Source organism: Eleutherodactylus coqui, chromosome 3 (assembly GCF_035609145.1).
Source record: "Eleutherodactylus coqui strain aEleCoq1 chromosome 3, aEleCoq1.hap1, whole genome shotgun sequence".
NCBI lineage: Eukaryota > Metazoa > Chordata > Amphibia > Anura > Eleutherodactylidae > Eleutherodactylus > Eleutherodactylus coqui.
In genome coordinates this window covers 238813158-238840758 of record NC_089839.1, presented here as the reverse complement: position 1 = coordinate 238840758, position 27601 = coordinate 238813158, and the positions used below count along the sequence as shown (strand labels likewise).

The 27601-nt window shown below is 45.9% G+C and overlaps 1 protein-coding gene across 1 annotated transcript in view; it reads right to left on the bottom strand.

Moving 5' to 3' along the window:
- The window catches only part of LOC136620287 (complement factor H-like), a 197029-nt gene that overhangs the window by 51310 nt on the left and 118118 nt on the right, over positions 1 to 27601 (bottom strand). Inside the window, exons 7-8 of the mRNA XM_066594988.1 lie at positions 22095 to 22271; positions 16388 to 16525 (exon numbers count right to left, since the gene is read on the bottom strand). Coding sequence (XP_066451085.1) covers positions 16388 to 16525; positions 22095 to 22271 — 315 coding nt within the window. The remainder of the gene's footprint in view (positions 1 to 16387; positions 16526 to 22094; positions 22272 to 27601) is intronic.

Here is a 27601-nt window from a genome sequence, read left to right as displayed (position 1 = left end):
TTCGGGCGGCCAGAACCTTTAAGGATCTGAAGTTCGAAGGAGCGCCTATCTCGATCTTCCAGGACCTGGCGCCCTCTACCCTAGCAAAGCGCCAAGCCTTGCGTCCCTTGCTGGAAGTCCTGAGAGCACGTGGGATGGTTGTTCCCTTTCGGCATCAGTGCGACCATCAAGGGCAAGAGGGTCAACATACGCTCCCAAGAAGAGATGCGGGAGCTGTGGGACCTACTGGAAATGGATCCAATCGAGCTTCCCAATTGGCAACCTCTCCCGGACCTCCCCCAGTTCCAGCCTTTAGAGAGCCCGGGAGACTGGCTGCTGGCGGGCAGTGCGAAATCCCCGAAAGGGAAAAAGAAAAAACCCAAGCAGGACTCGTGATTCGCTAGGACTGGAGAGTGCTCTCTCCTGTTTTGCCCCCAGACTCGGTGACAAGCCGTCGGGCTCCCCCCTCCTATGGCCAATCCTTGAGCGGCTTGGGGATAGCCCTTCGGTGGTCGGATGGTTCCAGTTTGCTTCTTTTTTGCCTGCTAACCTTTTATTCCTACAGCTTGCTGCAACAGAGGGTTGGCGTCGTGCGGATCGGCGGACCGGTATAGAACCTTTCAGGAGAATGGAAAGACCGTTCGTGTTCGTGACGGCGTAACGCTCCTCTATCGGGACTTGATATCGCATAACACATTATCCGGGCCGGTGATTATGTAGAATGTTGGGCGAATGCTTTGTAGAACGAGTATTAGCCGATATTGATGCAAGTACCTAGAACTACCGGTTCCTATGTTTGGCTGAGTTATGTTTTTTTGTCATTTAATTGTGGGCTGTGGGTGCCTGTATCGTCCAGGCCGAAACTAATTCTCTGACCTCCCACCAGAGCCGTTGCTTGGTGGGATCTCAGTAGACTGCCCCTAGAGTGGGCCCTAAGTAGGGAGTCATTGCCCCCCCCCCCCCCGGGGCTCACTCAAAATAGGTTTTCTCTGCCAGCAGAAGCTCTGCTGCAGGGATTTATCTTTGCGTTGTTTGTTCTGCTGATTTAGATTTGTGCGAACCCCCACCTACTTGTATCTTGCTCCCCCACCTGTCTTACCTTCCCCTCCTTTCCCCGCCTCACGCCCCGCCACCAAGCCCGGGTATCGCGTAGGAGAGTGCTAACGGAGACCTTTCTCACTCTCTATAACTGCTAACTCTGTGTTGGTTACTCACGTGTCCTCTCTCTCATATTTAGTAGAGGGTTCTCGTAATGAACGGACTGCGTCTCACCTCCTTCAACGCCAAAGGTCTCAACTCGCCCGCCAAACGCCACAGCCTCGAGTTGCTACTGAGGAGGTACGACACTAAAATTCTCTTCCTCCAGGAGACCCACTACAAAGGTAATAAAACTTTTTCCCTGCCAGGGAAGTCATTCCCTAGAGCGTTCCACTGCACTCACCCCTCGTCGGCCTCGAAGGGGGTCTCCATTTTTCTTCATAGAGCAATTAATTTTGTCGAGGAGGCTCAGTTCAGAGACGACGAGGGCAGAGTCCTGTTCATCAGGGGCACTCTGAACAATTCAAAAATAACTTTAGCCAACTTATACCCTCCAAATACAGAACAAATCCCTTGGTTGCTAAAGCAGCTTGAAATTTTAAAACACTTCAATCAGGGCCAGATTATTTTAGCGGGTGACCTGAACGTTACCCTCAATCCCACTGTAGACTCCTCTTCGGGCCGCTCACATATATCCCAAGGTAAACTGAAAAATTGGGCAAATGGCTCCAGGAATTGGGCTTGGTAGATGCCTGGCGTACCTTGCATCCTACCACGAAAGATTTTTCATTTTTCTCCTCCGTACATTCCACATTCCAGAGATTGGATTACGTCCTGGTCTCCTCCTCCCTTCTTCCATCCCTGATCAGCTCGAACATTGATACTATGACGATATCTGATCACGCCCCGGTGCATACATCTCTGCGCCTCCCTCAGCTTTTAGCCAGGGAGTGGAGATGGTCATTGAATTCCTCCCTTTTAGATCAAATAGAGGATAGAGAGTACTTATCAAAATACCTAGAAGAATATTTTTGTCTCAACTCAACAGAAGAGTCAAGCTCACCTGTGGTTTGGGAAGCCCATAAGGCTTCTATGCGAGGCCTTCTTATAGCCCTGGGCTCACGAGTCAAGAAAAGAAACCAGAAAGCTATTGATGAGAAGCTTTCACAGATCGCCAGTCTGGAGTTGACTGTGAAACTCTCCCAGGCGAAGCAGAACCTGGCTGAACTTGCGGCAGCAAGAGCAGACCTGAAACTCCTGCTCAACGCTAAATTTAACAAAAGCCAGCTGCATTTCAGACACAAAATATACGCCCAGGGAAATAAAGGCAGTAAGCTCATGTCGTCAATGATTAAAAAGGCTAGGACAAAAAACCAAATCAGAGCGATCAAATCCACCACGGGGGCGACACTGACCACCTCTAGAGACATTGCAGCGGAGTTTCAGAGGTTTTACTCGAACCTGTACAACCTTCGGGACTCCCATAATACCCCTCCGGTAGGGAATCCCGCGGCCCATGTAGACAAATTTCTGGAGCAACTTAATATGTCGAAACTGGACTCTGCAGGTGCCACAATACTGGTCACACAGGTCACACAGGAGGAAGTGGAGGCGCTGATTACCTCGAGTCCCCCCAATAAAAGTCCGGGTCCGGACGGCCTACCGATACAATATTATAAAACCTTCCTCTCCACATTAAAACCTAGACTGGCATCCTTGTTTAATGACCTTTTAGGGGGGCATCCCTGCCGCGTCAATCCCAGGAAGCCCATATTCTGTTAATCCTCAAAGATAATAAGGACCCGGAGTTGTGCGGCAGCTACCTCCCCATATCTTTGATTAATCTAGATATGAAGTTGTGGGCTAAATTGCTAGCGAAAAGATTGGAGCCGTTTATGGCCGGACTGATTGACTCAGAACAGGCGGGCTTCGTTAAGGGGAGGGAGGGGAGAGACAACTGCATCAAACTCCTCCATGTGGCCAGGTACGCCCAACACCACAGGATACCACTCGCCCTAGTAGGTACAGATGCCGAAAAGGCTTTTGATAGGGTGGACTGGCTGTACATGGAGAGAGTGCTGCTTGCCTTCGGTCTTCCGGTACAGTTTACACGAGCGATCTTCTCGCTCTACGGTTGCCCAAATGCAAGGCTGAAAATTAATGAGATCCTCTCTCCTCCCTTCCTTATAAAAAATGGCATGCGGCAGGGTTGCCCCCTCTCCCCATCACTTTTCATCTTGTCCCTCGAGCCCCTGCTCCTGAGGGTCAGACAGGACCCAGGGATTAGGGGCCTGCGGGTGGGAGAACAGCAGATTTCGGCGGCGGCATTCGCCAACGACATTGCCTTTGTGGTGGCGGAGCCTCAGAAGAGTCTTCCCAGACTCTCTGAACTGCTTGAAGAGTTCGGGGCATTCTCAAATTTTAAGATTAATTTTACGAAATCAACAGCGCTAAACGTCTCCATCCCGCAAAGGCAATATGAAAATCTAAGAAGCAACTCCCCTTTCACTTGGTCGTCTTCCCATCTGGAATACCTTAGGATTAAATTGACCAAAAAAGCGGAAGACCTGTACGTTACTAATTTTATACCCCTCATCTCGCGGGTCAAACAACTGCTCAAGTCATATGACATTCCCTACATCTCCTGGCTGGGCAGAAAGAATATTATAAAGACGTATATCCTCCCTCTCATACTTTACAAGATAAGAATGCTCCCTATTCACCTCCCCACAAAATTTTTCAAACTAATGCGTGCGGTTTTTTCGGCGTTCGTATGGAGACAGAGGAGACCGAGATTGGCACAGGGTCTGATGACTAGAAAGAAAAGGGAGGGGGTGTTGATCTCCCCAACCTTTATGATTATTATTGCGCAGCACATCTCCGCTACTGGTGGGACATCTCTAGGTTGAGGTGTGACGAACCACTCTCAAGGCTGTTGGTAGAGCATAGCTACGTACCTCTATCTGAGGTCTTATGGCTTCCCACAAGCGCCCAATACCGGGCCAAAACGTTTAACCCCCTCCTCAGGGGACCTTGCGAAGTGTGGGATAAGCTCAGGAAGGAGCTGGCGCCGTCTCCATCGCCTATCTCCCCCATAGACGTGATCCCTAGATTAATGAATTCGCAAGGGGACCGACCCCGGGCACCTGTATGGAGCAAATGCAGGTCGATCTCCATAGCCAACTTGCAAGCTCTTGCGCATTTGTCACCCCCAACGATCCTCCAAAAACTACTCCCCACGGAATCCCTCGCCTTCTTGGAAGGGGCTCAACTTGCAAGTTTCTTCAAAGAATTTTTCGGGGAGTACAGGTCGACCAGACCCCTCACTGTGTTTGAAAAGTCCTGGTCAGATAATAGAACCTCACATAAAAAGATATCGTTTATTCGCAGGGCCTTTATCTCCCCCTTCCAACCCTACAAACCAGCTTTTCTTACATCATGGGAGAGGGAGCTGGGTATCCGGCTCACGGAGGAGGAGACCGGGACGATCCTTGATACGTCCTTCGGCCTCACCCCCTGTGTAATTGCACAAGAGGCGCACTATAAGCTTCTAGTCAGATGGTATCGGACGCCACAATGGCTATTTGAACATAAGCTCGCTCCTCAAGATTCCTGCTGGAGATGTATGAGAGAGACGGGCTCATATCTTCACATCTGGTGGGATTGCCCGGTGTTGATCCCCTTCTGGAGGGGTGTGGGGAAAATCATTGAAAAAGTTGCGCCTGGTGTCTGCCTCTCCCCAGACCTGGTTTTTCAGTGGAGGCCGAGTAAACACTTCCATCCGAAAAAGAACAAACTAGTAGCCCTATTAATAGACACAGCTAAATCCTTGATTCCCCGCTTGTGGCTTCAGAGGGCTCCTCCATCGCTGGGTCTCTGGAGGGAGAGAGTGGACAGCTTATACTCCTTGGAGGAACTGCACAGTTGGTCAAATAATACCTATGACAAATTCATTGTGACGTGGGCTCCTTGGCGAGAGGTGAGATCCGCGGCGTCGTGGGACGTATGAGAGGTAACCCCCTAAACCCCCCGCTTGGGTAGGCCCCCTATTCTACTCCCCCCCCCCCCTGATCCCCCCTCCCCCCCTACTGTGAGTGTCAGTGTTTGTCTTGTCCGTTTTCGTCTTAGTTAGTGCAGACTGTTAAAGGTTGTTTGCCGAGTTCGGCCCGATGCGGGACGTCAAAGCTCCCCAGTTGGGTCATTATAATAGTTAAGGTTCGTTTAGACTTTCCAAGCGGAGAATAATATGTATGTAGCGGATTCACTTTGCGGGAGCGTTGTTACGCATCGGACTGCAGCCCAATTGAATGTCTGTCTGTGTAGAGATGATGTCTGATCCCTTGTTTATCCTGTGTAAACCATAATAAAAAATTGGATTTGAAAAAAAAAAGAAAATATGTTCCTTCGAATCCACCCTAACACCAGAGCCTAATTTACAAACGAGGCAAGCCAGACAATAAATAATTGTTTGGGTTGCCTTGTTTCTAAAAAAACATTGTGACTGGCAGCCATAGTAATCACTCTATCGCTACAAAGCCATAAGTGTTGCTCTGTTTTTAATCACTATATAATAAAGGAATCACTTTTAGATTCTATTCTGTAAGGCCTCATGTCCACGGGGAAAATCAGGCCGCTACGGATTCTACATGGAGAATCTGCAGCGGGTCCCTCCTGCCCCGCGGACATGAGTGCTGAAAATAGGAATTTAAAAGAATTTACCCATCCGGAGCGGACCGGGAAGGTCTTCTCTTCCTCACGGCCGGATCCTCTTTTTCGGCCGGCGGATGAACTCGTCACGTCGCCGGCACGTCTCCGACGTGCCGCGCGCATGCGCCGGGCACATCCGCCGTGCCGAAGCAAGAAAGATCCAGCCGTGAGGAAGAGAAGACCTTCCCGGTCCGCTCCGGATGGGTACATTCTTTTAAATTCCTATTTTAGGTCTCCCGCGGATCCGGACGGCTTACATAGGCTTCAATAGAAGCCCGCGGGAGCCGTCCCCGCGGGAGACCCGCACGAAAATGGAGCATGGTCCAGATTTTTTCATGCTCCATTTTTTTTAAAATCCCTTTTATTGACCATCCGCGGGTATTTATCTACCCGCGGGTGGTCAATGCATCCCTATGGGGTGCGGATCCGCGCGCGGGAGAAGAGTTAAAATCCGCTGCGGATTTTAATTCTTCTTTTGCCCGTGGACATGAGCCCTAAGTTGTTGAGTATTAGGATCTCACTGCTTCAATGAATTTTTTTTAAACAGAGCAGGAAATTATATATAAATATAAATATATATAAAAATATATATATTATATAAAAATATATATATATATATAAAATATATATATATAAAAAAAAATAATATATATATATATATAAATATATATATATATATATAAATATATATAAAAATATATATATATATATATAAATATATATATATATATATATATATATATAAAAAATATATATATATATATAAATATATATAATATATATATATATATATATATATATATATATATATATACACACACACACACACACACACACTAGCTGATATACCCGGCTTCGCCCGAGTTAGGGTGCGTTCACATGAACGTATATTGGCTCGGTTTTCACGCCGAGCCGATACACGTTGTCCTCGTGTGCAGAGGGGGGAGGATGGAAGAGCCAGGGCCAGGAACTGTGCTCCCGCCCCCTCTCTGCCTCCTCTCCGCCCCTCTGCACTATTTGCAATGAGAGGAGGCAGGACGGAGGCGGGGCTAAGGTCCATGAATTAGCCCCACCCCCGTCCCGCCTCTCCCCATTGCAAATAGTGCAGAGGGGCGGAGAGGAGGCAGAGAGGGGGCGGGAGCACAGTTCCTGGCCCTGGCTCTTCCATCCTCCCCCCTCTGCACACGAGGACAACGTGTATCGGCTCGGCGTGAAAACCGAGCCGATATACGTTCATGTGAACGCACCCTTAATTTGGTACTGGTATTTATCTGGCTAATCACTGTGACAGTAGGGTTCTTTTTAAACTTAATTATTTACACTGGGAAGAGCCCACTTACTAATTTTAAACATAAAATATAACTTTTATTCACTCTGTTAAAAATTGAGCTCCCTGACAAACATACACAGATATATATCAATCTAAATGATCAATTTACGATCAGTAAAGTATCAACACTGTAGTTCCAATATCAATAGATTCTGTTGGTGGACAAAAAGTATATAAATTATGCACGATCAACTTGTTTTTGTGTATCGTGCAGAAATTAATTTATTCTCCCACAGTCGACGCGTTTCTTCAGTCACCTCCAACCTGTGACTGATTCATCAGGATGGGGAGACAGTATATTACAGAAATAGGTCCACTTTGATGATGGATAGTGAGGATGTATTAATCACTTATCAAAAACTCCCTTTTTTTTTTCCTTGTGGATTTTTATATAGTACGGGAGTTTTCTTTTCCCCAAAATTTGATGATACTTGTGTTGCAAATGGTCTGAATTATGATATTAATTGGTTTCAGCTCAGTACTTGAAGTATCCAGCCCAGATTGATTTAAGTTTAATCGTGGTTAACGGATGCCTTCCGAGCTAGATCTCTAACCACATAAATGATATCATTCAGGAATCATGTGGTTACGATAATACACGGACTGGCATCCAACTGATGTATGTATCTTCACTGTGACTCTGTTAGACTAATGGTCATCAGTGTGATCTTATTCCATAAATTATTCTAGTAACTTACTGGGGTACTTCTGTGTAGCTGTCCCTGATGTTTGTTTATAAACCATCAGTAAGTAGCTAACAGATGTTACACAGCTACTTGAAATGTTTTTATATAGGCGGTCATAAACACAGTTGGGCCTCAATATTATGAGCCCATTGATAAACTGTGTTATCATTAGTGTCCTTAGTGCAGCTTTAGGTTAGTCTAAGTCAAGAGAGCTAGATACTTTGGCTCAATTGCAGTGACTAAACACTAAAGCTGACTTAGTTTGCTGCCCAGATCACTAAAGAGAGCTGTAACATAGTACTGGAATCGGATGTGATATCTGATAGCACCCTTCAACCTTTCCCACACAGCACAGCATGTGCAACCGCTGGGATCAATGTCCCACAATAAACTGACAGACCTGGTATCCTCTGGTTTGCCAAGGTTTAAGTATACCAAACTCCTCCCCTCTCATTGGGGGCCCGTCTCTGTTTGCACCTATCACAAGACGTCCGGCCCTGAAGTGGGCGTTCCCATCTGCTGCAATCATGTGACCACTAGTGTCCCATGACTCAAATCATGTGGCTGCGGATGTCATGTGACCTATTAACTCACGAGGCGCCACACAGGTCCTTAACTATTGCAGAAATTCAGCATTATATCCTGAGTACCGCTGTCTTGCTTGACAGTTTGTTGTTTATGTCTCACTAGCTGTCTGCTTGTTCAACGCCCATGCTCACTGTCCCCTTATTAGTTTGAAATCGCTCACTTTTAACGGAGAAACTATCTCCAACTGTTTTATTATATGAATGATGTATTAAATAGGCGATCCTATTGTTTTATGATCACACTACCTAGCAAACCATTATGAGCAATAAAACATTAGAACAGGGCTGTCGTGTCATTTCTATGATTTGTGCAGTGATATTTATTTGGAGTGGTATATTTTAATTGTAGCTCAAGCTAACAGCAAATGAACTGATTTTTCTTGCTGAACAAGATAAGTGTTTCCATAAAAAGACTACACCATTGTCTTAATTAAGGTTTTTTATTTTTATTTGATCCATTCATCTCAAAATGTTGCTACTATAACCTGTGTGTTATTACAACCATATTTATTTTACAGATGTATTTTTGAGGTCCTCACATTATATTCATGGTATCTATTAACACTTAAATGAAAGGAGCAAACGACAAACATTCATTCAAGCCATTTGGAGCCACTGAATTCAAGCGATGGATCCATCTTGATTCCTTCTGAAGTAGATCGCGATCTACATTGCCTCTACGTGCCGTCAAACGCAGGGTCTCGATTCCTCTAAATACCACCTTATGGGGATCATTCCCATGTACGTCTCGGATGTGGTTTGCTAAACTAGTGCTCTCATTCCTGTTTATGTTTCCTATATGTGAGAGCACTCTTCTTCGCAGTTGTTGTGTCGTCTTACCTACATAGTCCTTTGGACAAGGACATGTTGCGACATATATAACGGCTGTGGTTCTGCAGTTTATGAAGCTCCTAATAGAGTAGATTTTACCCGTTGCTGCACCAGTGAAGGTTTTGGTCCTCTCCATAAAAGGACAGGCTTTGCAGCCCGAACATCTGAAAGAGCCTGAAATTGGGTGTTGATCCAGCCAGTTTTGTGGGTCCACTTTGGGAATATAGTGGCTGTGCACCAATCTGTCCCTCAAGCTCCTCCCCCTCCGGTATGTAATAGAGGGTTGCTCAGATAAACATCTTGTGAGGTCAGTGTCCCTTCTTAGAATGTTCCAATATTTTTGGAAAATTCCCCTAACTTTGGCGGATTTTTCATCGTATGTTGCTATCATCCGTATTAAACCTTCACCCTGTTCTTTCACTTTTCTTGATAGGAGCTCAGTTCTTGTTCTTACTGCCGCTGCCGTTTGCGCCTCTCTAATCACGTTCTCTGGATAACCTCGTCTTGTGAATCTATCCGCCATTTCTCTAGCTTTTACTTCGAATTCCTGGGGTTCAGAGCAATTTCTTTTCGTCCTCAAAATCTGCCCTTTTGGAATGCCCTTTTTAAGGGCCCATGGATGGTGACTTTGATAATGGAGGAGATTGTTGGTAGCTGTGGGCTTCCTATAGATAGTAGTTGCCAAGGTGCCAGTCGAGGTTTTGGAAATTTGGAGGTCCAAGAACGTGATTGATTGGGAGTTAATCTCTGATGTGAACCTCAACTCAAGATCGTTTTTATTCAGCATGTTGACGAAATCTCGAAAGGAATCAGTATCCCCTGACCACAGTATAAGCACATCGTCTATGTACCTCAGCCAGATGTCTACCATGTTTGTCCATTTTAAGTTGGATTCTTCAAAGAGAAATTTTTCCTCCCACCAGCCCAGGTAAAGATTTGCATAAGTGGGCGCACATGGGCTCCCCATTGCGGTACCCCTGAGCTGGTGGAAGAATTTGCCATTAAAAAGAAAATAATTATGTTCCAGGATGAACTGTAATAGTTCTATTATGAACATGTTATGCAGACTGAAATGTTGACCCCTTTGGCTGAGGAAGTGCTTTATTGCTTTGAGGCCACCATGATGGGGAATAGTTGTATAAAGAGCTTCTACATCTAAGCTCGCAAGATAAACTGTTTCTGGGACGCAGATGCCATCCAGTTTCCTGAGTACGTCCGTGGTGTCTTGGACGTATGAAGGTAATGCCTCTACGAAATTCCGAAGAACTTTGTCGATATAGACAGTTGGATTTTGTGTAATGCTGTTAATCCCAGAGACTATTGGGCGACCTTTAAGCGGGGACAGGCCCTTATGAACTTTGGGTATGGCGTAGAACGTCGCCACCTGAGGATAACTGATATGTAAGAACTCAAATTCTCTGTTGTCAATTAAGTGATTTTCTAAAGCCTTGGTTAATATTTCTTTTAATTGTTGTGAGAATTCATCAGTAGGATCCTTTGAGAGTTTACCATAGCTTGAAGTATCTTTTAAGAGCTGTAAACACATTTCTTGGTAATCTGATTTATCCATGATGACAATATTTCCTCCTTTATCTGATTGTTTTATTACAATATTGTGATCTTTTTCTAAGGAGACCAAGGCTTTTTTTCCGTTACTGAGAGATTTTGGTGATGGAAACACTTTTCTTGTGATAGTAATTGAAGTTCTTGTTTTACCAGAGTCTTAATTATATCAATGTGTGGATTATCACCAACAGGCGGCATACTAGTACTTTTATTCTTCAAGTTCGTAAAGGGGCCTTCCCCTATGGGTCTGCGAGCTTCTTGTGAGAGCTGGTCTAGGTCGTTAAGAGCAGTGATGTCGCTCGGATCAAGATTCAATTCAGCGCTTTTCTTACGCTCTTGAATAGCGTAATACTTACGCCAGCGTAGCTTTCTAAGAAATAGCGCTAAGTCTTTCTCCCACGTAAACAGATCAAACTGATGTGTAGGCACGAATGACAGACCTTTTTTGAGGACTGTAATTTCGTCCAAAGACAGAATCTTCTTTGACAAATTAATGATGGTCATATCTTTCTCAGGATCCGGTAGAGTCCCTGTACTCTTATTAGTGGTCCCTTCATCCATTAAGTTCATTGAGGTGGTCCCCTGCATTCGCATAGTAGATAGGTAGACATTGGGCCTAAAAAACGATCTCCAGTCGGATTATATATTCTTCCCCTACCCCTGGTTCTACCACGTGAGAAGTTTCTGCCTTTTGTCCTTTCAAAGTATTGTCCTCTGCGTAACGATTCGTTCCCAGATAATTCACTTTCTGAGGTGCTGGCCTCTGATTCAGTTTGTGATCTGTAGTCATAAGCCTTATTCTCAGAGAAATCTCGATGGTCTCGGTTAAATTGATGGTGTTTTCTCTCTTTCAAGTAGTTGGTATATTTATCAATTGTTTGTTTGAGGGTCTTCTCTTTTTTGTCAAAATCCATTTCTTCAGAGAAGTTGTTGGCTTCTTTTGTCGCCTCATCTAATAGCTTTTTGTTTTTCTCATGTGAATTTTTTTCTTCTTCTAGGAGTAAACGCATGAACCGAAAGGAACACTCAGATGCTTCCCTTTCCCACTGCTGCATAAATGATGTTGTCCGCAGTATAATATCAGATTAGTTAAAAGTGGTGCCCAACCACCTAATAGGTCTTAAATACTGTTGCCTCTGGCTGAGGTGTTACCGTGGGAATCAAGCACTTATCAGGAAGGACTTATGGTGAGTTAACACATGGCAGATTTGCTGCAGAATTTTGGTTCCTTCCTCAGACTAGATAAAGGTACCTTTGTGCTCTGAAAGCATGCCAATATATGTTTTCTGCTTAGCCAGTAAGTGTATCATTTACATCAACGTTTTTTATATAATAGTGCTATTGTCATTTAATTTTTTTTCTATGAATAACAGGCGATTTTAAGACTTTTGCTAATAAATTCTATTGACTCCGGCTGCTTACAGTAGAAAAATCACTCTTGAACTGTTGCTGCTTTCCTATTCAGCTAAAGACTGTTGCTAGGAAAAAGCCATATTCAGCCAGTGAGTACAGAGGGCTTCTTCACTGATTCTGTAGACTGCTCCACTATGGACACAGTTCTTGAAGATAAGAGTGTTTTATCAGTCATGGCTTTTAACTTTATCACTTTAGATCACTCTACATTGTTATCCCTGGATCAATTTCCCTCTTAATGCCCCAATTGGCGGGCTGTTTGTCAAACAATGCCCAACAGCACATTCCAGTGATGCTCACTCCTGTGCTGCTACACAGGAGCAAGTATCGCTGAAAATGTTGCTGGCATGGAGGCGGGGCAGGATGGGGAGCGCTCTCCCTGTGCCCGCCTCCATTCACATTCAACAGAGTCATTCAGAAGCGAACAACTGCTGTTTACACTGAACGTTTCTTTCAGTTTTCTGCATGCAGAAACTGAATGACTGAACAACTCTCATTCAGTTGTTCAGTCACTGCATACATTTATATGGGATGACTATCATTCAAATTCCTGCAGGAGGCAGGAATTTGAACAATTCTGAACAACAATTGTCCCATGTAGATGGACCTTAAGACTCACAAGAAGCCTTGAGAGGGTAATTGATGCAAGCAGAGTAAAAAGATGATGCACTGAAGTAGGTACAGAGATAATAGCCATATCTAATAAAATACTTATCTCCAGATTTGTGCATATATTGGAGATGTCTGCAGGATCATAGTGAAGAAGTCACTTGCTGGTTAAACATGGATTTTGACCCCTTTTATATGGAATGAGCTGTCGGGCACAGATGCCCAACTGGTTGTCCTAGCGATAATCATTCCTGTGCTTTTACACAGGAAAGATTATGGCTAGTGAATAGAGGTGGAGAGGTCTGAGAAGTTGTCTATAGATAAGTGACTGCTTGTTTACACAGGCCGATCAATTGTTTAGTTTAATGTGTGCATAAACTGAGCGGCAAACAAATTCTCATTTGTCATTCAGTGGGGACGTGTGGTTAGACTGAACGATGTATTGGCCCGTGTAAAAGCGCCCTTTTCCTAGTCACAGTCTTCTGCTAAACAGTTAAGAGACAGAAGTTGAAGAGCTTGAACCAGTTAAGTATACTAAAAAAATTCTTAAAGCGTACCTGAGTTTTCAACAAGTTTTCTAAAATACATGAGGTTCTCATTACCCACTCATTTGCTGCTGTTTTGCACCTTGTTTCGTATTTTCAGGTGATCTTCCCAATTTTTTTGCTCTGGTGTTTGCAATCCACTTACAGAGAGGAGGCATGTAGCAAGCCTAGCACTCTGCCTGTAGTTCACTGTCCTGACGTCCTTGCCCTCACTTCCCATGCTGCACTGCACTGTCTGTAGTCCAATCGGCAAGGTGGCAGTATCTGATTGCCCACCCCTCTGCTTTCCCAGGACAATTCAAGCGTTCAGAGGCATTCTGGTTAAATGGTTAGTAAACCAAAACATTTGTTAGCCAATAGAACAAAATGTTGTTTTTCTCAGTGAGAGAAACAAAAGTGATCTTGTAGATATGTGAATAGGACTAAAAACTGGCAGTGGAGAAGACACAAGACTCCAGATTATAGCAAGTGACCAAAGGTGTGGAAAACTTCTCTTTTTGTTTAATAAAGTACGTGATCAGTTTATGAAAACGCGTTTCAGGGATAACCCCTTCATTAGTTTGGCTGGTTTTTAAAATATGCAAGCAATTGGTGGGTCCCAAAAGGGTTAATAATAAGATCCAGATTAGTGAGGGTCAGCCAGGGCAGGAGCAGGAGAAGGTGGTGCATCATCTGGTCAGGCAGTACCTCCACTGTTGAAGTTACCCCTCCACTCTCTTCACCACGTATGTAGTATCATTGTTCACAACAAACACGACTATACAGGTTTTGCTCTACCCCTCTCTTTCCTCCTCGTCCACTTGCAGATATGTGATCTTTTAATGGCTAACAAAAAGATTGTTACAGCAAGCTTTTGAACCTACTTATGGTTCTTCCTCAGGCACTCTTAAGGGCCATTTACTTGGGACGATTATTCAAATGAACCAAAATGTGCGATAATCATTACATCTGAATGTAAAACATCATTTTTTTATTTGTTTGTCACTCACTTTCAAGTAGCATAAAAAGCATCACTGGTTCACTGAGTTTTCGCTGTCCTTAAATGCTCCCTGCTCAGTGCTTCACATAGAATGTGAAGTGCTGAGCGAGAAGCCAGTGACAGTCAGTGGTGATCTGCCTGTCTAAACGTTCTGCATGAGCGCTAACAACTAGCGATGATGTCAGCACTTGTACAGTCGTTCAAACACAGTCATCCCATGTAAATGTGCAATTACTAAGAATAACATTTTAATGTGTGCACACACAGACACACAAACAGATGATGAAACAAAAGGAGAGGCAAAGACTATGGAGATCATTATCACAGTATCTTCAGATCTATCAGCCTGCAGCCTGTAAGTGCATGAGAGCTGCCTGTGAGGATAGCCCCTCCCCCTGTTGCCATGAAAATGTCCCTGTATACCTGTAAAGTAACTCTGCACCTAACGACAGAGAGGATTGGAGAGAAGTTGGAAGGGAGACCCCAAATGGCAGACATTTCAAACTGGATTTGCAGTGGTAAAGCAACAACATTTTTACAGATATATTAGGTCTAATACAAGTTACTAGATGTCCTAAAAGTTAGTGTCCCTTTAAAATCACCTGTGTGTTTAAAATAAAATAAAATAAAATAAAAGGTAAATAAAAAAAAATAAAAAAATTATATATATATATATATATATATATATATATATATATATATATATATATATATATATATGCATTAAGTCTCAGGGCTTAGTCACACAGGTGTTTATTCGCACGATTTTTCGTGCGCAAAACTGATGCCCACAAAAGTCGTGTGACCGAAGCCAGAGTCATGGCTGAAAAAAATGCTGCTAGCAGCGTTTATCAGCCTAAAGGGTTTGGTCACACGGGTGCTACCCGCTATCCTCTGCCACAGCTGTGTCACAGCTGTGGCAGTGGAGAACAATGTTCGCCCATTGAATTTAATGGAGCCGGCAACACAGCCGGCTCCATTGAAAGCAATTGGCTGCCGGCAAGCGCTGTATTAATTTTCGGTGAAGGGCTTCAAATATAAGCCCTTCCCTGAAAAGCATCCAAAAAAGGTGTAAAAAATAAAAAAATATATATACTCACCTTTTTGCAGCTGTTGGAGATCAGCCGTGTCCAGCACAGCCCTGGGCTGTGACCAATCAGAGGCAGCCCATTCAGCAGGCGGGGATTTTAAATTCCTACCTGCTGAATACTACAGAAAGCAGTTCAGGAGAAGAGTCGGCTGGACGCGGCTGATCCCCAGCAGCTGCAAAAAGGTGAATATTAAAGATGAGCGAACGTGCTTGTTTAGGACAATTACTCGATCGACCATCACTTTTTTCGAGTAACTGCCTAATTGGGCAAAAAGATTCTGATTTCAAGTAATTGTCCTAAACGAGCATGTTCACTCATTTCTAGTGAATATATATATTTTTTTATTTTTTACACTTTTTTGGATGCTTTTCAGGGCTTATATTTGAAGCCCTTCCCCGAAAATTAATACAGCACTTGCCAGCAGCCCATTGCTTTCAATGGAGCCGGTTGTATTGCTGGCTCCATTGACTTTAATGGGAGAACGATCTTTAGCATATGTTCTCAATGGGGTCGGTGCTGCTGCCGGCCCCATTGAGCGCATATACAAGAACAATGATTTGCGCATAACACAGTTACATGCGTTCTGCGAATCATTGTGACATATAATTTTCGGTTCATCCGCATAAAAATCGGACATGTGACCGCTCCCATTGCAAGCATTGGGTATATATAGGTGTGGATCGCAAGCGCACCTGAAATCGGGCTTACAAACGCCTGTGTGACTACGCCCTCAGACTGCATTGATACTTTTTGAAGTGCCATTGATTTTGTCTACTTAAATAGAGGCAATCACAGAGCTGCGGCCTGAGACATTGACATAATCAGAAATGAATCAGGAAATAGATTTTTACACGATTTACTGAATCTTTAAAGATTGTACTAACAATACTCCATGGGAATTGTAAGCAATCTAGAGTCAGAGAGCTTAGCCCCCTTCCCCTAAAGTGCAAAACCAGAACGGAAGAAAATAAATAACATCATGATTATACTTTTATCATCACATTTGCATTTCCTTTTTGGACTTACCTTGACAACTAGGTGGTGGATAAAAGCCAAAATAGTAACACTGCACAATATCTGCTGTTGGCTTTTTCCCTTGAGGACATGTATATGTAATAAGCTGCCCATTGTTGTATTTCATATTCCTTAAATTGCAGAAAATGACTAATGGAAAAATAAAGACACAAATTGCTATTTTTTCATATACTGAATGGCACTGGTTGTAACACAGAAGCAATAACAAAAAAGAGAGAATTCTATGTATAAGGCCTCCTTCAGACAAGATTGCTTTTGCGCAGATTAGAAGCACAAAAAGATCACTTTAATGCTGCCCTAAAGATCACGTGAACGGGTAAATTCAAGCTCCGAGAATTAGCCTGTTCACACCATCCAAGGTGCGTGTTACGTGTTTTCCAGCTCCCACAGGAGTCAATGGAAAACATGCACCAAAGATAGGTCAGGTCCTATTTTTACATGCAGCACAGACCTTTAAAAGCGCATTGCATTCGCATGTCTTATATTTGGCAGGTGCGAATACTTTGCGCTCTGATCTAAAAATCCTTCATGTGAACACTTCTATAGAAAAGCATTGGTTCTTATAGAAGCGATCTTTTGCTTGCCTTTTCTGCGCTAAAAACATGCTTGTCTGAACGAGGCCTAAAATGTACTTTGCAGAGTTGAGTCTTGGTTACCTAGATTTACATTTTTTTTTTACAAGTATTTACAGCATCTATCATTGTAAATTCTGTCCTGCAGATGCAAATACATTATAGAGAGTTTGATGGATCTATTACTGTTCATAGATATAACATTTCCCATTGTACAATCTGCAGGTTGACTAGACTTGGATATCAAGTTTACATATGAACGGCACATTACTATGCATATAAGAATAGTCAGTTTTGTACTGCCCATAGACCCTGTTACTCCTCTTTTTCCACACAGGATTACATATGGATGGTAAAGGGCCCCTTTACTTTCCCAATTTATTTACACCACTGATGCACCAGCCTGGACTCACAAGTGAAATATAGCCATACGCCCTGCTTCCTCTTTACAAAAATTTCTCAATATTTGTTTTTAACCCATTGAGGACACAGCCAGTTTTTTAATTTATTTTTTTCCCATTTTAAACTACTCCCCACTTTTAAAAAAAGTAAAATCAGTGCCACACCGTGCCAAAGAGGAAGGGGGTGCAGACCATAAACTAGGCCTACACAAACAGGCAGACACGTGAGGGCAATCCGGCGGTTGTCCAGGATTAAAACGTGAACGAAAGACACATTAACATGGACTGAGATTTTAAAGAAAATCTGTGTTGCACATAGCAACCAATCACAGCGCAGCTTTCATATTACCCCAGTAGTATAATAAATTAAAGCTGGGCTTTAGGATACAAACAGATAGATTTTGCCTTACAGCTTCAACAAAACATTAGAAAAAAATGCAAATTCCACACAGATGAAGTCGCAGATAACAAGCTAGTGTACAATATAATGTACTGAAAAACTTAAAAAGGGGTTAGGGTTTGTATTTCAAGCCCCCCCCTGTAAATCATCGCTGCAGGGGTTCCCTTCATCCCATTGCCAGCCCCATTAAAAGCAATGGGATAGCATCACGCTCCTTTGCCACAGCTGTAACAGCTGTGGCAGGGAATTTCTTCATCCCCTGAAACACTGTGACAGTTTATAAAGAAGTCCCCTGCCACAGCTGTCACAGCTGTGGAAGAGGATCATGATCTTCTCCCTATGTTTTCAATGGGCCTGGCGCTGCTGCCACCAGGCCCCATTGATAGCAAGGTGAATCCCCTGGATGTGACAGCATCCAGGGGTTTCACATCCAAGGAATCCCCTGCTGCAGCCGTCAGTTGCAGCAGGGACTGGCGCTGGAACCGCACTTTTATGTGCGAATTTTGCCATCATGTGACCTCACAACATGTGCGAATTTAAAAACCCATCGGCCGCTTCAGTCACGTGAATTTTATACATGCGTTTTCCAAACGTGTTTCCCCCATCTAAACGCATGCTTAAAAATGCTCATCTGACTGAGCCCTTACAAAATCACCAAATGTGTTTACTTTTTGCTGTACTACTTTTAGATAAAATATATTCTAAAAAAAATACAATTTTCTGCTGTCACCTTCTGACAGACATAACTTTTTTATTTTTCCGTTGACATACCAGTAGTTGTGGGAGGGCTCGGTTTTTGTGGGACGACCTGTTGTTTCTATTTGTACCATTTTGGAGTAGATACAATTCTTTGATTTGCTATTTATTTATTTTTTCTTGCTGAAGTGGTAACCAAAAAAGGCTCAAATCTGCCATGTTTTTTTTCTGACTAGGCTCACCGTATGGGACAAATAATGCATTACATTGATAGATCGGACTTTTTTAAAGGCAGCGATACCCAATATAATTCTGTTTTGCTAATTAATAAAGGCTCCTGCACACTGAGAATTGCGATATTGCTGCATTTTTAATGCGAATGCCAATAGGACTTTCTAATGTTAAAACGAATTGCACAAAAATCGCAAAGCACAAACTTGCGATTTTTGTGCGATGCATTTTTAGTATTAGAAAGTCCTATTGAAATTTGCGTTTAAAAAAAGTGCAGCGATATTGCGATTGCATTTGTAGAGGCACCCCAAGGGCTTATTCAGACGACCGTATATCGGCTGCAAACAAGGACACCGTACATCAGCTCGGCGTGAAAACGCAGCCGATATATGGTCGTTTGAATAAGCCCTAAAGGTGTTTACTGCATTTTTATTTTTTACCTTTTTTTTTATCCCCATAGGAACTTCTATGGTATTACATGATACTGCAATCTGACAGGCAGTCTATGAAGCCACACCACAGGCATCGCTTCATAGTGAAGCAGTCATAGCAGCACTGGGGGCCTTCAGAAAGGCCCAGGCTGCCATGGTGACCTAACGGCATCTCACAATTGCATAGTGCGTGGGCTGTTTGGACACCCAAACTTCAATAGGGGAATTTAATGGTTGCATTTAACCCTTTGCAATCCAATTTTGGATTCAGGGTTTCCTAGGGGGCTTTCTCTTTCTGCCATTATACAATGGTGCCATCTGCTGGCTAGAGCCAGTACTGCAGTATGGGGCATGCTGGAGAGGCCCTCGACAACAGAGCGGCCAGTAATATACAGTAAGAATACCCTGCCAGACATCTTCTGGCATCGGAGCTGTACAGCCGTCAATCAGAATGTCTGTAGTAGGCAGACATTGGATTGGAAAGGGTTAAAGCCTTAACAGCCACAATCAGCTTTCATGCTGATCGCAGCTTTCATGCTAAATGCAGCTATTGCTGGTGGGTGTAAACTGTAAGAAATACCTGGCACCCGCATTGTATGGAGGGGATCAGGAGTTGATACTTTTCCACACAAATGCACAGAATATAACTGTAGGTCCTTGTGTCATTAAGGGGTTAAAGAGAATGCTATTTGATCTTGAGAGTGCTGAAAGACCAAGATAGTGGTGCCGATTTCTGAAACCTTGTTGCAAAGTTAAATGTGCTGAAAAGTAAAGACTGTTACTATTTACTGCAATATATGTGCCGTCTTTTAATCTACCTGCCCGAGGGGTCCCACATGCTACTATTTTTTGCTGCATTTTAAGGGTGGATTCAGACGAGTGCATTTATGTGTGTACATATGTGTGCACATAGCTACGCATCTATTAGACCCATTGGTTCCCTATGATGTGTTCACATCTCTGTGTTTTACAGGCATGCAAACGTGTGCACCTGTAAAATATAGGACATACGTGCACCGCATAGGTCCGTGCTGCACGTCAATATTCTCTGCGGAGAGTCCTCATCACTAAACACTGTGATAGCACTGTCACAGTGTGCAGTAACAGGGGATTCCCCACGGGGAGTAAATCCCCTGCCACAGCTTTCACAACTGTGGCAGAGGACCGCAAAGCTTTCTGATTTATTTCAATGGGGCCACAGCTGCCAGCAGCCCTATTGACTTCAGTGATTTTCGGGGAAGGGCCTTAAATATAATCCCTTCCCTGAAAATTAATTCTAGTTGTAGTAAAAAAAACAAAAAAAAACAGACTTACCTCTTCGCCACTGCTGGGGCTCAGGTGTGTCTAGCCGCTTGGGTCCCATCACTGCAATGAAGTTCTTTCAGCAGGTGGGGATTTAAAATGCACCCTTAAAGGGGTTCTCTCAGGAAAACAAAAAAAGTCATACTCACCTGTGCCTTATGCAGCCATTCACTGGGAACCTGCTGGTCTTTTCCTCTCCCTCTGGCAGCCGTCCAATCACAGGGCAGAAGCAGGCAAAGTTCCACCTTCCACCCCTGCTCCGACCACTGCCGGGACAGTCCTGCTGCCTGGGACAGTGGGCGACGAGTCACAAGTGACGTGTCGCTCACTGATTGGCCTGGTCGCTTCTAACCTCTGCCACCCCCATTTCTGGCGCGCTTGTGCATGCAGGAGCCGCTGGAGCCGACTCCTCACGTGCCAGGTAAACAACGGAGGGACCAAGTACAATAGGATTATGTGAGTTTGGTTTTGTTTTCTTTTAAATCTTCTTTTTCCACAGGTTAGACTCTACAGGGATGCAAGTGAGGATATTTTTTTCATTTTCTGACAGAGCCCCTTTAATCAAATAGCATTCATTGAAAGCAATGCTGCACGGACCTGCAATCACGTGTGTTCACATTCACGTCACACATATGTGCGCGCGCCGGTTTACTGCACATGCTCGTCTGAATGCACTATAAGGGCTTATTCAGACATTTGTATATCAGCCCGGGTTTTCATGCCTGGCCGTTATACGCTGTCCCTGTCGGCAGGGGGAGGAGGCGGGACGGGAGCAGTGCACTGAGCTTCCGGCCCTCACCACTGTTTGCAATGCGAGGGGCAGGGGCTCTGCCTGTCCTGCCCCCTCCCATTGCCAATAGTGACAAGGAGCGGAGAGGGGGTGGAGCTCAGTGCACTGCTCCCAGCCCGGCCCGCCTCCTACCCCTGCAGAGAGGGACAGCGTATATCAGCAGGTGTGAAAACCCGGCTGATATACGCCTGTCTCAATAAGCTCCAAGTCAATAATCTGGCACACAGATATCATATGGGCTAAAAACACACTAGTACAGCCTTAGGCCTTATTCACATGACTAGTTTAGCTGCGATGAAAAATCACGACCATCTAAAGCATTGGTTTCCAATGTATTCAGATAAGCAATTTTTAGCCACATAAAAATGTTGCGTCCAGAATAGTAGGACATCGGCGACCGAAAACGGCAACCAATTTTATATGCAGACGGAAAAGATAGGTCCGTCTGCATAGGCTTCTATGGAAGCTGAAAAAAAAGCAGTGGGGAGGAAGTTTAGCATCGTCCAGTGCTGGGAAAGGAAGACCGCCGGCTATATTTATTCATGAGTAGTAATCCCAAGGATTTTTGCTGAACAAGGGGTTTCCGCACAGTATCATATTTTTTCGGCGATACGCCGCAGCTCCCTGTGTGAATGGGCAATAAAATGCTAATTTTGATCGGAATTAGATTGCAGCTATTCTTCATTTAATTAATTTTGGCCACGATGTGGCCAGCGTGAAAACATCGCTTTTGTGAATGAGCCTTTAGTAATGTCAAACTATATAACCAAGAATTCAATTTACATTTATAATAAACTAATTGACTTTCTTATTCTGTAATTTATGTGGCTAATCATTGTTTATCATTATTTACAGGACAGACAAATGAGACTTACGTATACAGGAAGGAGTTTCAGACCATTTTCCATCAACACACTGAATTCTGCCACTGAGTGTTCTACTTCTCGTCATATAACCCTTATCGCATTCATAAAGCAAATCTTCTCCAACTTCAAATTCATTTTTAGTTGTACTGAATTTTCCGTTCCGAAGTTGAGGAGCCTCACATTTTACTAGGATCAGAAAAAAAGTAGAAAATACAAAGAGCTGATTGGAATATATTATTATAGTATTGAGACAGATCTACAGTATCACAATGCGTAATTCAGAATGAGGGTGACTACCCACTACAGTTTTTTTTTTTTCCCTGCGAAATTCGCAGCATTTTTTTTCTGCAGGGGTCTATGGGACTTGTAATGTTAAAATCACGATTTCGCGGTAAATTGCGATTTAGCACGATCGCGATTTTAACATTACAAGTCCCATAGACCCCTGCAGAAAAAAAAAACTGTAGTGGGTAGTCACTAGAGATGAGCGAACACCAAAATGTTCGGGTGCTCGTTACTCGGAACGAACTTCCCGTGATGCTCGAGGGTTCGTTTCGAACAACGAACCCCATTGAAGTCAATGGGCGACCAGAGCATTTTTGTATTTCGCCGATGCTCGCTAAGGTTTTCATGTGTGAAAATCTGGGCAATTCAAGAAATTGATGGGAATGACACAGAAACGGATAGGGCAGGCGAGGGGCTACATGTTGGGCTGCATCTCAAGTTCACAGGTCCCACTATTAAGCCACAATACCGGCAAGAGTGCCCCCCCCCCTCCCAACAACTTTTACTTCTGAAAAGCCCTCATTAGCATGGCATACCTTTGCTAAGCACCACACTAGCTACAACAAAGCACAATCACTGCCTGGATGACACTCCGCTGCCACTTCTCCTGGGTTACATGCTGACCAACCGCCCCCCCTCCCCCCCACAGCGCACACCAAAGTGTCCCTGCGCAGCCTTCAGCTGCCCTCATGCCACGCCACACTCATGTCTATTTAGAAGTGCGTCTGCCATGAGGAGGAACCGCAGGCACACACTGCAGAGGGTTGGCACGGCTAGGCAGCGACCCTCTTTAAAAGTGGCGGGGCGATAGCCCACAATGCTGTACAGAAGCAATGAGAAATAGAATCCTGTGCCACCGCCATCAGGAGCTGCACACGTAGGCATAGCAATGGGGAACCTATGTGCCACACACTATTCATTCTGTCAAGGTGTCTGCATGCCCCAGTTAGACCGGGCTTTTTAATTCATAGACACAGGCAGGTACAACTCCCTATTGTGAAGTCCCTGTGGACCGACAGCATGGGTGGGTGCCAGGAAGCCACCGGCGGTACATAGAAATATCCCATTGCATTGCCCAACACAGCTGAGGTAGTAATGTCGTGCGTAATACAGGTGGGCTTCGGCCCACACTGCATGCCCCAGTCAGACTGGGGTTCTTTAGAAGTGTACAGATGTATTAAAAACTCTGTGTGCACCTACAGCATGGGTGGCTCCCTGGAACCCACCGGCGGTACACAAAAATATCCCATTGCATTGCCCAACACAGCTGAGGTAGTAATGTCGTGCATAATGCAGATGGGCTTCGGCCCACACTGCATGCCCCAGTCAGACTGGGGTTCTTTAGAAGTGGACACATGTAGGTTAAACTCCCTGTGGACCCACTGCCTGGGTGGGTGCCAGGAAGCCACCGGCGGTACATAGAAATATCCCATTGCATTGCCCAACACAGCTGAGGTAGTAATGTCGTGCGTAATACAGGTGGGCTTCGGCCCACACTGCATGCCCCAGTCAGACTGGGGTTCTTTAGAAGTGTACAGATGTATTAAAAACTCCGTGTGCACCTACAGCATGGGTGGCTCCCTGGAACCCACCGGCGGTACACAAAAATATCCCATTGCATTGCCCAACACAGCTGAGGTAACGTCAGCTGGAATGCAGGTGGGCTAAAAATTAATTTGATTACACTGTAGGCGAGGGCCCACAAAAATTGCTGTATCAACAGTACTAATGTACATCCCAAAAATTGGCCATGCCCAACCAAGAGGGCAGGTGAAACCCATTAATCGCTTTGGTTAATGTGGCTTAAGTGGTAACTAGGCCTGGAGGCAGCCCAGTGTAACGAAAAATTGGTTCAAGTTAAAGTTCCAACGCTTTTAAGCGCATTGAAACTTATAAAAATTGTTCAGAAAAATTATTTGAGTGAGCCTTGTGGCCCTAAGAAAAATTGCCCGTTCAGCTTGATTACGTGAGGTTTCAGGAGGAGGAGCAGGAGGAGGAGGAGGAATATTAGACACAGATTGATGAAGCAGAAATGTCCCCATTTTGGATGGTGAGAGAGAACGTAGCTTCCATCCGCGGGTGCAGCCTACGTATTGCTTACGTATCGCTGCTGTCCGCTGGTGGAGAACAGAAGTCTGGGGAAATCCAGGCTTTGTTCATCTTGATGAGTGTTAGCCTGTCGGCACTGTCGGTTGACAAGCGGGTACGCTTATCTGTGATGATTCCCCCAGCCGCACTAAACACCCTCTCCGACAAGACGCTAGCCGCAGGACAAGCAAGCACCTCCAGGGCATACAGCGCTAGTTCAGGCCACGTGTCCAGCTTCGACACCCAGTAGTTGTAGGGGGCAGAGGCGTCACCAAGGATGGTCGTGCGATCCGCTACGTACTCCCTCACCATCCTTTTACAGTGCTCCAGCCGTGACTGGGGAGCGGTGACACAGTCTTGGTGGGGAGCCATAAAGCTGGCCAGGCCCTTAAAGACTGTTGCACTGCCTGGGATGTACATGCTGCTCGATCTACACACATCCCCTGCTACCTTGCCCTCGGAACTGCGCCTTCTGCCACTAGCGCTGTCGGCTGGGAATTTTACCATCAACTTGTCCGCAAGGGTCCTGTGGTATAGCAACACTCTCGAACCCCTTTCCTCTTCGGGAATCAGAGTGGGCAGGTTCTCCTTATACCGTGGGTCGAGCAGTGTGTACACCCAGTAATCCGTAGTGGCCAGAATGCGTGTAACGCGAGGGTCACGAGAAAGGCATCCTAACATGAAGTCAGCCATGTGTGCCAGGGTACCTGTACGCAACAAAAGGCTGTCCTCACTAGTAAGATCACTTTCAGGATCCTCCTCCTCCTCCTCAGGCCATACACGCTGAAAAGATGACAGGCAATCAGCCGGTGTACCGTCAAGCGGCCCAAGCTGTCTCTTCCCCCTCCTCCTCATCCTCCTCATGCTCCTCCTCCTCCTCCTGTACGCGCTGAGAAATAGACAGGAGGGTGCCCTGACTATCCAGCGGCATACTGTCTTCCCCCGCCCCCGTTTCCGAGCGCAAAGCAGCTGCCTTTATGGTTTGCAGGGAATTTCTCAAGATGCATAGCAGAGGAATGGTGACGCTAATGATTGTAGCATCGCCGCTCACCACCTGGGTAGACTCCTCAAAATTACCAAGGACATGGCAGATGTCTGCCAACCAGGCCCACTCTTCTGAAAGGAATTGAGGAGGCTGACTCCCACTGCGCCGCCCATGTTGGAGTTGGTATTCGACTATAGCTCTACGTTGTTCATAGAGCCTGGCCAACATGTGGAGCGTAGAGTTCCACCGTGTGGGCACGTCGCACAGCAGTCGGTGCACTGGCAGCTTAAAGTGATGTTGCAGGGTGCGCAGGGTGGCAGCGTCCGTGTGGGACTTGCGGAAATGTGCGCAGAGCCGGCGCGCCTTTACGAGCAGGTCTGACAAGCGTGGGTAGCTTTTCAGAAAGCGCTGAACCACCAAATTAAAGACGTGGGCCAGGCATGGCACGTGCGTGAGGCTGCCGAGCTGCAGAGCCGCCACCAGGTTACGGCCGTTGTCACACACGACCATGCCCGGTTGGAGGCTCAGCGGCGCAAGCCAGCGGTCGGTCTGCTGTGTCAGACCCTGCAGCAGTTCGTGGGCCGTGTGCCTCTTATCGCCTAAGCAGAGTAGTTTCAGCACGGCCTGCTGACGCTTGCCCACCGCTGTGCTGCCACACCGCGCGACACCGACTGCTGGCGACATGCTGCTGCTAACACATCTTGATTGCGAGACAGAGGAGGAGGAGGAGGAGGGTGCTTTAGTGGAGGAAGCATACACCTCCGCAGATACCACCACCGAGCTGGGGCCCGCAATTCTGGGGGTGGGTAGGACATGAGCGGTCCCAGGCTCTGACTCTGTCCCAGCCTCCACTAAATTCACCCAATGTGCCGTCAGGGAGATGTAGTGGCCCTGCCCGCCTGTGCTTGTCCACGTGTCCGTAGTTAAGTGGACCGTGGCAGTAACCGCGTTGGTGAGGGCGCGTACAATGTTGCGGGAGACGTGGTCGTGCAGGGCTGGGACGGCACATCGGGAAAAGTAGTGGCGACTGGGAACTGAGTAGCGCGGGGCCGCCGCCTCCATGATACTTTTGAAGGACTCCGTTTCCACAACCCTATACGGCAGCATCTCAAGGCTGATGAATTTTGCTATGCGGACGGTTAATGTTTGAGCATGCGGGTGCGTGGCGGCGTACTTGCGCTTGCGCTCCAACAGTTGCGCAAGCGACGGCTGGACGGTGCGCTGAACTACACTGCTGGATGGGGCCGAGGACAGCGGAGGTGAGGGTGTGGGTGCAGGCCAGGAGACGGTAGTGCCTGTGTCCTGAGAGGGGGGTTGCATCTCAGTGGCAGGTTGGGGCACAGGGGGAGAGGCAGGGGTGCAAACCGGAGGCGCTGAACGGCCTTCGTCCCACCTTGCGGGGTGCTTGGCCATCATATGTCTGCGCATGGTGGTGGTGGTGAGGCTGTTGGTGTTGGCTCCCCGGCTGAGCTTTGCGCGACAAAGGTTGCACACCACTGTTCGTCGGTCGTCAGGCGTCTCTGTGAAAAACTGCCAGACCTTAGAGCACCTCGGCCTCTGCAGGGTGGCATGGCGCGAGGGGGCGCTTTGGGAAACAGTTGGTGGATTATTCGGTCTGGCCCTGCCTCTACCCCTGGCCACCGCACTGCCTCTTGCAACCTGCCCTGCTGATGCCCTTGACTCCCCCTCTGAAGACCTGTCCTCCTGAGTAAGCGTTGCACACCAGGTGGGGTCAGTCACCTCATCGTCCTGCTGCTCTTCCTCAGAATCCTCTGTGCGCTGCTCCCTCGGACTTACTGCCCTTACTACTACCTCACTGCAAGACAACTGTGTCTGATCGTCATCGTCCTCCTCACCCACAGAAAGTTGTTGAGACAGTTGGCGGAAGTCCCCAGCCTCTTCCCCCGGACCCCGGGAACTTTCGAATGGTTGGGCATCAGTGACGATAAACTCCTCTGGTGGGAGAGGAACCGCTGCTGCCCAATCTAAGCAGGGGCCCGAGAACAGTTCCTGGGAGTGTTCCCGCTCCTGAGCAGGTGTCATTGTAGTGGAGTGAGGAGGCTGGGAGGAAGGAGGAGCAGCAGACAGAGGATTCGGATTTGCAGCAGTGGACGGCGCAGAACTGCGGGTAGACGATAGGTTGCTCGAAGCACTTTCT